Genomic DNA, 14,342 nt, shown 5'->3' with positions numbered 1-14,342 from the left:
ACTCAAACCTTCACCACCTTGTTCTGTTTAATGATTCCATTCAGCTATGTTTCTGTCAGTCTCTATCTTCTTTTATTTTATTTGTTTGACCAGAAGCATTGAGGCACTTTAGGCCGCTTTATAAGCACAAAGATGAACTAGTTTTAAACAGCAAAGGTACAATGATCTGGTTTAAACTGGACAGATTTGAGAGAAACTGGTTTTTATCATGATAAACTTGTCTGTGGCTTGAGAACACGTTACAGTGTGTGCTAGACAATAACTGCTCTAGGACACTAAATTAAAAAAAGAAAAACATTTTCAGAAATATTCCACTTAGTTTTATAGGCATCAGGCAAAAAAAAAAACAAAACAAAAAAACAAACACTGAACATAATGCAGATAAATGATGTAAATAGGTTTAATATCTGAAGAATGACCATAAATCAGGGAGGAAAAACAGAAATGCATTAAAAAAAATATATATACATATATATATATATCTGCAACTCCAACTTGTCGCAGTGAGTGTTAGTCATCTCATGTTCATCATCTTCTGCATTTTATCTGAAAAGGAAACAGAACTGGTGTCTTTACATTTCCTTGATCAGAGGTAAAATTTAATAAAAAGCAAATGTGCCTTTGAGCAAAGGTCCCGCCTCCTTCATACAGACGTTTAAGTTTTCGTTTTCTTGAACATCACTTCCGTCATTTGTACTATTCAGGCATTTGTCTTTTTTTTTTAATCCTCCTCCATGATTCACTTCCTCCAACCAGGTCATCTCCTATTGGCTAATACATCTCAGTCTGTGGGATGTGTCCTCCTCTCCTCTCCCTGCTCCTCGTTAGGAGCCCATGCCTGTTGTCTCTCCTCTCGTGTCTACGAGCGTCACCTGACCCTCCTCCCCCTCCATGATAATTCCTCCCTCCTGCAGGACCACCATCTCTCCCTCCTCTTCCACCATTCCCGTTCCTGCCTCCTCTTCCTCCTCCTCTTCACCAACCACCTCCACAGGGCTGGCGGCAGTAGCACCATTGGTGTTTGTGGACAGGCTGCCGGCATGGCTTTGTGCCATGGCCTCCAGTTTGATGCGGTACTCCTCAGCCTCCTGCTCCTTCTGCAGGAGCTGCTGCCGATACTCCTGAGCTTTCCTGTTGGCCTCCTGCAGCTGCCTCTGCAACAGCTCCTGCAGATGAAGAAAGATACACAACATGACAGATAATGAGAGAACAATATAAAAAGAGGGAATAAGGAAGATGAAGGAAATAAATCAAACCCTATAAAAGGTCTGAGTCACAAAAGTTAGGACAAGGCCAGAAAAGGTTGTGGTGAACAATATAACTTCTCACCCCAACATTTTTACAAATGAAAATACGTAAATATAATTGAGTATTAAACACAAATCCCAAATATAAGATTAAACAATTTAAATTAGATATTACAGTAACCTCTAGGACTAAGTACTTTAAGCAACTGGCCAAAGAAAGGATGTGTAGCGGCTTAGAGTGATAAAGGCTACAGATGGTAATGTGCTGACAAGTGAGGAGAATGTTGAGAAGGTAGGGGGAATATTTTGAGGAGCTGATGAATGAAGAAAATGTGAGAGCGAGAATGCTGGCTGACATGAAGAGAGTAAATCAGGAAGTGCAAGGGATTACTAAGGACAAAGTGCGGACAGCTATGAAGAGGATGAAGAGCAGAAAGGCAGTTGGCCCAGATGACATTCCAGTGGAGGCGTGGAAATATTTAAGAGAAGATCATAGCGGCATTTTTAAACCAGATTGCTTAATTAAAATCTTGGGATATGAAAGGATGCCTGAGGAGTGGAAAATGGTGCTGGTATAAAATTTTAAGAGCAAGGGTGATGTTCAGAACTACAGGAACTACAGACGCATAAAGTTGATAATCCACATCATGAAGTTATGTAAAAGAGTAGTGGAAGCAAAGCTTACAAAAGAGGTGAAGATCTGCAAGCAGCAATATGGTTTATGCTGGGAAATAGCACTACAGATGTAATGTTTGCTCTGAGAATGCTGATGGAGAAGTCAAGAAGAGTCGCATTGTGTGTTTGGGGACTCAGTAAATGCTTTTCACAGGTTGCCAAAGGAAGCTTGTGGTTTTGTATGAGGAAGAAGTCTGGAGTGGCAGAAAGTATGAGGGTAGGGCAGGATATGTACAACCCCAATTCCAATGAAGTTGGGACGTTTTGTAAAATGTAAATAAAAACAGAATACAATGATTTGCAAATCCTCTTCAACCTATATTCAACTGAATACACCACAAAGTCAAGATATTTAATGTTCAAACTGATAAGCTTTATTGTTTTTGTGTAAATATTTGCTAATTTTGAAATTCTGATAAATTTAGTTCCGATAACTTTTAGACCGCTAACATTTATTTACATAGTAATGGTGAAAAACATTTATAAACCCTGTTGGCTCCTGTCTGCTATACATTTTGTGACAGTGAGGCAGCTGATAGGAGATGAGCTCAAGTCTACCCCAGCAGAAGGGGCCTAGCCACCAGGCTGCTACAAAAAAAAAAAAAAAAAAAAATTACCGTATTTTCTGCACCATAAGGCGCACCGGATTATAAGGCGCGCCCTCAATTAGCGGGTACTTAACCCTTACAAAAGGCGCACCGGATTATAAGGCGTGGCGTCAATTAGCGGGTACTTAACCCTTACAAAAGGTGCACGCTAAAACATAGTCTACAAAAAAAAAAAAAAAAAAAAGGTCACGGAAGCAAAATGGTGAGTTTATTTGAACTTTTTAACAACTTTGAACTACCGGTATTTAACAATATGGTACTCACATTATTTTTTGTTATGGTTCTGTCACAAATCCATCGAAGTCTTCATCTTCTGTGTCTGAATTGAACAGCTGGTCTTCTAGCTGTGGCCACCTCGCTTTGTTTCTGCGGAAACTCCGTTTGGTCTTTTTAACTTGGCGCAGTTCATTTTCTTGTTTCCTCTCGCAGCTGCTCTATTCCCATGAACAACCGCGTAACTGATAGCCTGCAGTTTGCCTCGTAAGCATGTCTCTTCACTGGCGCCATTTTCAGGGGTCCATAGACAAAAAAATGTTGTTTTGCAGGATACCTGTAGTATACGGTAACTACCGGAGGAGTGGCGGAGGTAAGTGTACGTACCACGGACTCACGGACTCTTCTCTGATTGGTTTATTGCTGGCAACGTACGTACTCTACGCTACCAGCGTACGTACTTTACGTATTATGTAGTGTTCTCCGATTAGTTTATCGCTGCCAGGGTACGTACTCTACGCTGCTAGCGTACGTACTTTACGTATTAGGTCCTTGTGTCAGCGGGAAATGGTCCGATATTCCGACAGTCAAAGACAACGTTGGTCGTTTTTACAGATTTTGGAATTCAGTGCGCACATAAGGCGCACCGGATTATAGGGCGCACAATCAATTTTGGTGAAAATTTAAGGCTTTTAGGTGCGCCTTATGGTGCGGAAAATACGGTACAGTGGTCTAGCCGTGAGGCCGAAGTCCTCAAAAGGAAAGCAGGCTTGACTTATGGTTTTGATTTATAAACCAAATTAATCCAGATAGTTTAACTACATTAATGTTTGTACAAAGTGAAAATATAACACATATATTTTAATTTTATTATAATGCACTAATTCTGAACTTTTGAACATTAACACCCACAGATGCCAAACTGCATCATAGGTAAAGTGAACCTCAATTTCAATTCAATTTATTCACTTTATATAGCGCCAAATCACAACAGTGTCGCCTCAAGGCCTGGTTTCCTTTTGAGGAGTTCAGCCTCACAGCTGAAATGCTGTATCCTGTGAATGGAAATGACGCTTCCTTACAGCAGTGCGCAGGGTGCACAAAGACTGAAGCGCTGGCTCTTTGGTTGTGTTGGGTTTGTGATTGTCTTCGATTCTGTTCAGAAGCACTGGCGGTGTTTAAACTCAAAAGCAGCCTGCCAGTAGCTGAGTGTACGGGAGACAATACTGAAAGTCATCGGTTAGCTGTAGCTTCTGCTAAATTTTTTAGTGGTTTATCGGTTTAGCATTATAAAAGTTAACTTTTCAGTTAGCTGATTAGCAGTTATCAAAGCTAACTTTTTGGTTAGCTGTGCCCACCACTGCCTCTTTGGAAGCAAGGCAGCTTACACAATGGATGACTTTGGTATATAATGGACTTGTTGGGCTGGTTCCTACCTATCTGTCCACTTTTCTGTGGAGGACTGTAAGCTGCTATGCCTTACGTTCGAATGACACTGTGTTTTTCTGTTCCCCATGTTCGAAGGGAAAAGGGAAAGAAAGCTTTTAGTTTTGTCTCCCCCCTTTCTTGGAATACCCTCCAAACAGAACTGAAACTGCCTGGGCTGGTTTCACTGACAGCTTTCCGATCAATATTAGAAAACTGATAACGACAATCTTTTGGACAATGTGTCTGTCTTAAACCCTGTCTTAGACCATGAGCTTTATTGTACTACAGCTTGCATTATTTAAAGTAATTATTGTGTCCACAGGTTATCTGCTTGTGTTTGTATTTTATGGCAGCTGTGTTGTTTTTATTATTGCTTTGCCTGTTGGTGTGTGCTGTTGTCTTCTTCGCCAAATCCCCCTGCGAAAGAGGTCTTGATCTCAGTGGGTTTTCTAATCTGGTTAAGTAAAGGTTAAATGAAATGAAAATCAAATGAAAATGTGCCGATAATTCTTACAGCAAAGCCTGCAAACTTCTTAATGTTAGTGCAACCACTGTGAACATATGACTTTCACAGTAAAGCTCGCTACAGTGCAGCTGAAACTTGTGATGTTCATGAGCACCAGCTTTTCACATTTCGCTTACTGCCTGCAGAAAAACACAACTGTCTGCAGCAGTTCTCGTGCACTCCTGTAATTTTTATCATTTAGGCCAGACAGCGTCTCATGAACATGTCCAAGCTCACCGTCTCTCCTGTATCATTGTGATTGGTGGTCACTTCCAGCTTTCTTTTCCTGGAGGGTGGGGCCTGGGGCTCCTCTGTCACCACTTCCTCTGTCACAGTATTGGCTGGTACTGCCAGCACTGCAAGTAAACAACCAACATTTCAGAGCAGAAGAAGAAGAAAAAGGGAATCTGTGTTACTTAGAGAAGAAGAAAGGGGTCATCTCTGACTCTGCTGTCCGTGCTGCATGGTAACAAAGAACGGTTGCGCCATCCCTCCTGTGGTCTGTAGGTTACCGTGCTGGTCTGTAACTATAGTGATTACCCTCTGACCTCCCTCGTTAACAACTGTGGCGTGCTGGATGTTGGAGTCTAAGGTGCTGGTAGTTATCGTCTCTTCCGTTTCACCTGGGGAAGGGGTATAAAACAAAACAGAAAAGTTGGTTCCGACCACCAGAGACAGTGTAGAGCAACGTGTGTTAGAGTCCCTCAATTGAGAGAGTGGCATCAATGCAGAACATGGCACCATTTTGGTTCCAACTGCGCTGAACTATTGAATGAACCTTTTATGTTTTCAACATTTTTTTTTTTAATCATTTAACCACATACAGAAACACATCCAGGTACAGGTGCTATCAAAATATGTGGTCATTTTGGCTGCTCCTGTTTGTTCGAGGTCGTCACAGCGGATACAGCCAGTTCCGCATTGGTATTTAGCACAAGTTTTACACTGGATGCTCTTCCTGACGCAACTCCAGTTTCACCCGGAGAAACACACACAGAGCCGCTGGTGTTCAGAAGAGGCCTCCTATACAAGTACTAACCAGCTGCCGCACTGCTTAGCTTCTGAGATCTGACAGGATCGGGCTTACACACAGCAGAAATCTAAAAATAGTTAAGCTATCAAATTTACAATTTCTGATGACTTAAAGCCTGGTTTATGCAGCTGGACAGCTGTAATTCTGTGTCATGCCTGACAGTTTTAAAGTTCTCCGTCTCTGGATTATGCTTTATTCTGGATGAATTTGACTCTCAACAAGCTTTTCTTTCTACAACTATCACCTCCAAATTGTAAGCTGTACAATTTCCTTTTTCCAACTTTGTGCTGCAAATGTGCAGACTTTTCTGATCCATTTGTAATCAGCATGCGCACTGCAAAAACTATTATAATATGATGGCAGAGGAAGCTGTGAAAGCAGCAAAGTGTCAAATCACAGCCTTTTGCTGTGTCTGATTTAACAGGGGCATGTCCAGGCTGCAGGTCCGAGTATGAACACGGTGTGAAAAAAATAAATGGTCGGACTTTTAATCAGGGAAATGACTCCGGTCCCACTTTCCTCAAATTGGCGAGTGTCAGAGCGCTGAACTTTATTTTGTACCTGTTACTGTGCACGTCCAGACTTCTCAGGGTTTTCAACGGAAATACATTGCCATCGGACGGGACATTTTATCCAATGTGAGTGAAAAATCTGTTATATACAGTGTTTATTACATGGAAAATAATACAAGCACATTGGGACTTTTTTGTCCGGTGACTGCGAATATCTGGTTTATACGATGACGGTTTAGGTAAGTTTTACTGTACATGGGACTGAACAATAAATTTACCTCTCAAAACTTTGACGATGATGTCGGCTTCCATCCCACACGGCTGACTTTATTTTCACAAATTTTTCTTCTGTTCGGATCTGAAGGGAATCTGTACATCTTGAAGCCCTTCTTGTGTCTATTTGTGTCTCCAAATGTACAACAACCCAGAATTTTCAGTGAATAAATAAATAAAATAGCTGGATTTCCATGCAGACAAATTAACAGCGAACGCTATTTTGAACCCAAGATGACACCATGAGCCATGTGACCAGTTTTTGTTTTTTTTGACCTGTCATGTTGCCACTCTCAATTAAGGCACTCTAACGTGTGTGTGTGAGAGAGAGAAGTTAGTGTCGTAGATTTAACAGGCATAAGCTCCACCTGACTGCAGAGGAGGCCGATATGCATGAACATATCTTAATGGTCTTTGTGGAGTTTGTGAAGGATGAGAGTCTGATCAGTCGCTTGCTAATTTAGGACTTTAAAGAAAAAAAAAAAAAAAAAGTATGACTTTATGTGATGGCTGTGTGGTCCATAAGTATTCGGACAGTGACCTGTGTGTGTGTGTGTGTGTGTGTGTGTGTGATTTTGCCTCTATAGAAACAACGATGTGCTTGTAATGTGGAACGTTGGCTTTGATTTAAGTAATTTGTCAATCTTATCCAGGTCCTGAGGCTCATTGGTGCTTGTGTTCATCCCTAAAACTGTAGCATAAAGCCGACAAGAGTCTATGACTCCCCTCTGGACTGGATACCAGGGTGAGTCTGGTGAAGGAGAGGTGCAGCAAGCCTCTGTCACTGAAACAACATGTTGATCATCATTTCCACTGTGGTTTGAGCAGAGAGCCAACATTACAAAGACCACCTCACTGTCCAAATACTTATGGACCTAACTGTGTGTACACTGTGAATGTTAAGTGCTTGTCATAATGAAGGTTACATCAATTCATGCAAATTATCGGTCTAATTAGTTTTGGGCCGTAATGGTTAGCTGAGTGAGTCTCCAGATGGATCTTTTTCCACATGATCGTTATTGAAGGATCAATTTATGAAGCTTAATCCCCAAAGTGATCATAAAGTGTGACTTTTACCCAAGGCCATCAAATATGGCCTGGGGTATTGTGAAGGCTTTGCGTCCACCCGTCTGTCTGTGCTCAGCATAAGTCCAGTCCTTTTACTGCCAGAGTCTTCAAGTTCAGTTCAGTTCAGTTCTTCAATTCAAGTCTTGGGATAGACCTTGAACAAGTTCAAAGATGGTGAACCTTGACCTATTTTAAGAGGTTAAAAAGTCAGATTCTGTTCCTATATTTATAGTATGAGCTCGTGGACGTTTGTGTGGTGACGTTACTTCCTGGTGTCACTAGTTGCTAACTTTGCTTCGTTTGTGGCTAAATATAACACCTTTATCATATACAGGTAAACCTTGTTAATTCCATCAAGTTGGGGTTCACAAAATTGAAGCACGACTTAATGAGGTTCACTAAAAACATACAGCGGTCTTTATACAGTATCTAGTGGTCTTTATATAATAATCTAAATTTTCAGGGTCCACAAACTGACTGTGAGTAAAGCCAAAACATGAGTTACACATATGCAAGTTATGGGGGTTCAACTGCATTATGTAAAAGCTAGTGAGAAATAAACACTTCTAAAACAGAAAATGCTGTTTTTGTAACCTAATAACACCTCTGAAGGGATTTACAAGACATTTTGCCGACATTAGCATGGTGACATCACAGGCTGGAAGCTAGCTGCAAACTCCGTTTTGTTTGTGTGTAAATATGACCTCTTTGTCATATACAATGGTGGGCACAGCTAACCAAAAAGTTAGCTTCGATAACCGTTAATTCGCTAACTGAAAAGTTAACTTTTATAGAGCTAAACCAATAAACCCCCCAAAACGTTAGCGGAAATTACAGCTAAAAGCTAAACCGATAACTTTTTATATCGGCTCCAGTACACTGGCAGCTACTGCCAACAATGAGTCGGTGCTTCTGTCTCAGATCAGCCTTCTCTCAGCAAAATAGACCTGGTGACCAAAGAGAAAGGGAAGGAAAGAGAAGAAGGAAAGAGAAGAAATTAAGAAAAGGAGGAAAAAATCTTTATTTTCACACCATACAGACTTGCAGGCGAATGACAGGAGTCATGCACAGCAAGACAGTTTTGACTTATGGTTAGAATTTTAACCAAACTAATTCCGGAGAGGTTATTGAAAATAACGTCACCTCTGTCATTAAACAAAGTGAAAATATCAGGTACATGTCTTAGTTTTAAAGTAATGCACTAATTTAGAAGGTTTTAGCGTTTAGATACACATGCCAAAATGCATTATGGGAAAATTGCCACCTACTGGCCATCCAGTAGATGGCAGTGTTCATGGTGTGTGAATACCAATTGCCACATATTTGCTAAAAATGCTGAATCACTTAAACAGAATTTTCAGTTTTCAAATTGCCGCTTTTTATTTTACAAATGAAAAAAACAAAACAAAACTGATTTTTCATATTTTTCACATCTGATCCAATCCCGATACCTGAATACAGATTTATTTGTAAAAAACAACACACACATTACACTAACTTGTGTGTTATAACAGGGAACTAATTTTCCCATAATGCATTTCAGCATGTGTGTCTGTAAATGATAAAACCTTCAAAATTTGTGCATTACTTTAAAACTAAAATATATAGCTGATATTTTCACTTTGTAAAATGACAGAGGTGATGTTAATTGCAATAACCTGTCCGAAAATAGTTTGGTTAAAATTTTAACCATAAGTCAAAACTGTTTTGCTGTGCATGACTCCTGTGATACGCCTGCAAGTCTGTACAGTGTGAAAATAAACAATTTTTTTTCTCCTTTTCCTTTCTCTCTGGTAGTCAGTTCTCCTCTGCTAGCAGAGGATTGAGCTCTATCACCCATAGCTGTCTGTCTGCTACAAAACATAACAGGCAGGCACTAAAATCTACCATTTCAGGCTTTACAAATCTTTTTAACTGTTAAGCTTTATTCACTATGCCTGCAAAAATATGTTAGTGGCCTAAAAGTTATCGGAACTAAATTTAGCAGAAGTTCAAAGTTAGCTGAAAAGATAATCTGCTAACAAAAATGTTAGCTTTGCTAATTAGCGGTCATATATTATGTAAAAGCTAGAGAGAAATAAACACTTCTGAAAACTGAAAACGCTGTTTTTGTAACCTTATAACAGCTCTGGACTGATTTACAAGACATTTAGCTTGCACACTAACGTCCGTTAATAGAGCGGCTTTATTGAATATGTACAAATTGTACTTAAGACAATAGGAGCTTAATACTTAAGCAACTGTAAATTATCAAGAAGACAATGCTCATACAGCTGAGGGTATTTTAGCATTGCATTATATTTATAATTACCGCTTGTTCTTTACAGAGGAAGCACCACGGGGCCTCAGAGCTCATACAGAACTTAAAGTAGACCTACACTGAATTAAATGTGGTCAGATCTCAGAAAGAAATAGCTGATATGTATTTATAAGACCCTTATGAATGCAGTAAAGTAAATCTGTAAGCCCAAATTTGTAATTCAGTGGAGAAATCTTCATTTAAAAATGACAAATTTGCAACTAAAATTTAGCCCTCCGTGAAAACAGTTTGTACATCCAGGTCATTTCCATGACATCGGGGAGAAGACGACGCGCTTGCGCCTTCAGTCCGGTCAAAAAAAAGAAAAAAAACAAAAAACAAAAAAAGCCTTCAGTCCGATCCCGCATTGAAATTGATTTTATTTGTTAGTAATGTTACTGTTATACACATCCGGATTTCAACATCTAAAAGTAAGCTGCAATGAAAGCGAGATACAGCTCTGCATGCTCAGATCAGCGGCGACATCGACAGCGAGCGACGTTCTTCTTCGTTTTGATGCGGAGCGGCCAGTAACACCTGTTGCCCGCAAGGACAGACTTCTTGCGGCAAAATCCACAACGCCGCACGGCCTCGGTAATCGGAGCTGCAGAGCTCCGTGGCCGCTGAGAGAGGTTTATATTTTTTTAATGACTTGAATTCTTTGCAGGTCCCGCATCCGTACCCCGCGACGGTAACACCGGAGGCTAAAGACAGTACATTTTCAATGCGACACCACTCAATCAAATGGGCGTATGGAAAAAGTCCCCAAAAATCATTTTCAAGCAACAATAAAAGAAATGTATACTCACCAAACGTACCGCAAGACAGCGGAGGTCGGTCTTGAAGTCCTGAGCGATTTCTCTCACCAGGCGCTGGAAGGGCAGCTTGCGGATCAGCAGCTCGGTGCTCGAGGACCACAGTGTAAATAAGCATCCGTACTGGAAGCGTTCTTGTGTTATCCTCTGCAGTATTTTTATGTATTGTTATATAATTTTATTGCCGAATAAAATAAAATAAAATTCTGGGAGCAGTGGATTTCTGTTAGCGGCGGATCTCTCACAGCGCCACGGTGCTGTGAGGCTTCTTCACGCCGATGCTGAAACTTCTGCAATTGTTTGCCAAATGCACGAAGTGTAATCACAGCGGCCACTGCGTTGTAATCCAGAATGGCCACGGGACAAAAAATGACGTGACCGATATGTCACATGAAAACCCTCTATAAGACAATAAAAAGGTGCCTTTGTAAGCGATGCAAACTGACATAAATCCACAAATTACAGTTGGCGTGCGCAATGCATGCTGGGATAGGGGCTTCTCTCTGACGTCTCAGCAGCGTCCCGGATGTGCTGACAGTTTTGCGGCGGGCTAAATTTTAGCTGTAAATTTGTCATTTTTAAACTAAGATTTCTCCGTTGAATGACAGAGCTGGGCTTGCAGATTTACTTTACTACATTCAGAAGGATCTTATGTGTAAATATAAGTCATTTTTTGGTTCAAAGATCTGACTGCATTTATTTAAATGCAGGCCTACTTTAACTATAGTCTCAGTAAGTCAAGACTCTATTTGTAAACAGTGGAAATCCAAACATACAATATACACAAAGTGAAAATTGAATTTTAACTATAATGATGTATATTTAAGTGACACTCTGGGTGGGAGGAGGTCAGTCTAGATATGTGCACACCCAATACAGAATCCACAGTGGAAGGACATAAAGAGACACAGCGTGCGTACCAGTGTTGGCCTTGTTCAGCAGGTCGGCCAGGTTGACCACACCCCCTTGTAAAGCAGGTATTCCCTGGATGATGAACTGCGGCTGGTTTGATGTGGTGCTGGACTCCATGTTGACATTGACCTGGTTCATATTCATCTGGTTCATGTTGACCTGGTTTTGCATTCCCTCCTGCATGCATATGCAAAGACCAAATGGAAACAAGGCTGATCGTGATTAGCATCTGCACAGAGATGACTAAATCCACAGTCACTGCTATGCTCTTCAGCACTGTCCACTTATGTGCACATAAAGATGATAGGGAAGGCAAATGGTAGCCTTTCATTATTGATATAGATTGTAGAGACACACCGATCCACATTTTTTCACATCTGATCCGATCCCGATACCTGAATTTGGATATCTGCTGATACCGATACTATTCTGTTTGCTTTAATATTATTATCATTGTTGTTGGTTTTATATGAGGATATTTTGTATTCTCAGTCGTACAGCTTCATGATGAAGTGTTTAGAGTATTTTCTTAAAAAGGAGACCTGAAAGTTCAGCTACAATATCCCAGAAGGCACGTCTAAGATGCAAGCCTAGATTTGATGTTTTGATGAAAGAATTAAGCACTTTTTTTAAATAGAATTTTACAGACTCATTTTTATAGACTTAAAAGAGAAAAGACAACGCTGTCTCTCTCTCTCTCTCTCCTTCTCAATTTTCAATTTCAATGAAAATTAAATCCTCCCTCTCCGTCTTTCTCTCTTGGCCTCTCGCTTGCTCGCTCTGTCTCTCTTTCGCTCGTGCTCCTGCTAAGAGCAAACTTGGAAATTTTTGGAATCAGGAAGTCTTTCAACTTTGTAAAATAAACTGTAAATTTCTAAATCTTCAGCTACACTCGTGAGGAACTCTGGATTAATACTGAAGTATTTTGACAAAGTTTCTTTTTTCCCCATTCAGTGGACAGAAACTCTGTTCGGTTGCACTGAAGCGGCTGAACTTTCAGCACAATTTTTCAGCAGCAATTCAGTTCATTTGTCAGAAAATCCATGCTCAGCGGCACAGACAATTTGAACCAGAGAGCCGGGCGGAAATTTGCCGCTGCCCGTGGCTTAACACTGCTCCTCGACTGCGAAACAGACCTCTCTAAACAGCTTGGCTTCAGTTCATAAACCTTCCCCCTCCCCTCCTCACACTCAGCAGCAAACAGCAGAGAGCAAGCAGCAGTTAAGAGGTTTCACAGTGTCTCCTCTCTGGTATCGGAAAACGGTGCAAGTTGTATCTGTATTTTCTGATACTTGAATTACGTTGACATCGGAAGCCGATACCGGATCAGATAGCCCCATCCTTAATAGATTACATTACGGATTCTGTTTAACAGTTCAATTCTTTATAGGTTCCTGATCAATTTCCTTTTCAAAAAAGAAATGTAGGCCTACACAGGTTGTCGATGTCAATGCAGCCATTTCCTTTGATGCTAGATGCAGATGTTGATGATATGATACCAAAGACAGAAGTGTCAGGATAGCACAGCGACACTAGAACAGGAATTAATAATGTACAAGGTACACGATTCCAAAGGACTGAAACATCTGAAACTGGTTCTTGATTCTTATCCTACCATACCAGCAGTTAACCATAGCATCCCCCAGGGATCTGTCCTTGGCCCCCTCCTCTTTACCAGCTACTTGCTCCCCCTTGGTCAGATCATCTGCAACCATGGACTTAGTTTTCACTGTTATGCTGATGACACCCAATTGTATATCAGCACCAAGCCCTCCTCACAACTCCCACCAATACAACTCAACAACTGTCTGCAGGATATCAAAACTTGGATGACCACCAACCTACTGAAACTTAACACCAACAAGACAGAGCTCATGGTGGTGGCCCCAGCACCACTGCTCAAGAAGGTTGCAGACCTCACCCTGGTCACTGACGGCTGCACCACCTCTCCAACATCCGAAGTGCGTAACCTGGGTGTCATTCTGGACTCAACACTCTCATTCAGTTCCCATATCAAGAGAATCACCAAATCTGCCTTCTTTCACTTGCACAACATTTCAAGACTCCGGCCGTCACTTACTGACTCAGTCACCGAAACACTCATCCATGCCTTCATCACCTCCCGTCTGGATTACTGCAATGGCGTCCTGTCAGGGCTGCCCAACAAGGCCCTAGACAGACTGCAGTATGTCCAGAACTCAGCTGCCAGGGTGCTAACTCACACCAAGCCCTGGCAGCACATCACCCTCATCCTCAAGAAACTTCACTGGGTCCCAGTCAAAGAACGCATCAACTACAATATCCTCCTCCTTACCTACAAATCACTCCATTCACTGGCACCCAAGTACGACACTGACCTTCTTCACCCCTACTCCCAGTCACGGTCCCTGCGCTCTGTCAGGAAGGACCTACTCCCCACACCAGACTCAGAACCTTTGCAGATTTCTGTGTAACTGCCCCCAACCTCTGGAACAACCTGCCCCCTTCATTCATTCTGCCACTTCTCTGACACAGTTCCAAAAGCACCTCAGAACACACCTCTTCTCTCTTGCCTATCCTCCGTAAAACTCCACCCCCTCGCCCTCTACCTCCCTTCTCCTACTCTTGTGAAGCGACCTTGGGTATCATGAAAAGTGCTATAGAAATCCAAGTCATTATTATTATTATTATTATTATTATTATTATTATCCTAAGAGGAAATCTAAAAAGGTTTTCATGAACATGTACAAGAAAAAGTCAATGTAACCTGGAAAA

At 41.2% G+C, this 14,342-nt stretch overlaps 1 protein-coding gene across 2 annotated transcripts in view; it reads right to left on the bottom strand.

The window, feature by feature from the left end:
- Window positions 1-384: 384 nt before the first annotated feature.
- gabpb2a (GA binding protein transcription factor subunit beta 2a) overlaps window positions 385-14,342 on the bottom strand; it is a 26,049-nt gene continuing 12,091 nt past the window's right edge. The window contains exons 4-7 of one of the 2 annotated variants that reach the window (XM_034160736.1): window positions 11,597-11,765; window positions 5,123-5,299; window positions 4,914-5,032; window positions 385-1,166 (exon numbers count right to left, since the gene is read on the bottom strand). In XM_034160736.1, coding sequence (XP_034016627.1) covers window positions 825-1,166; window positions 4,914-5,032; window positions 5,123-5,299; window positions 11,597-11,765 — 807 coding nt within the window. In that variant the 3' untranslated portion in view covers window positions 385-824. The remainder of the gene's footprint in view (window positions 1,167-4,913; window positions 5,033-5,122; window positions 5,300-11,596; window positions 11,766-14,342) is intronic. The other variant, XM_034160735.1, reaches the window with a different exon arrangement.

This window comes from Thalassophryne amazonica, chromosome 20 (assembly GCF_902500255.1).
Source record: "Thalassophryne amazonica chromosome 20, fThaAma1.1, whole genome shotgun sequence".
NCBI lineage: Eukaryota > Metazoa > Chordata > Actinopteri > Batrachoidiformes > Batrachoididae > Thalassophryne > Thalassophryne amazonica.
The sequence above is the reverse complement of the archived record's forward strand: the minus strand, read 5'-3'. Positions and strand labels throughout refer to the sequence as shown.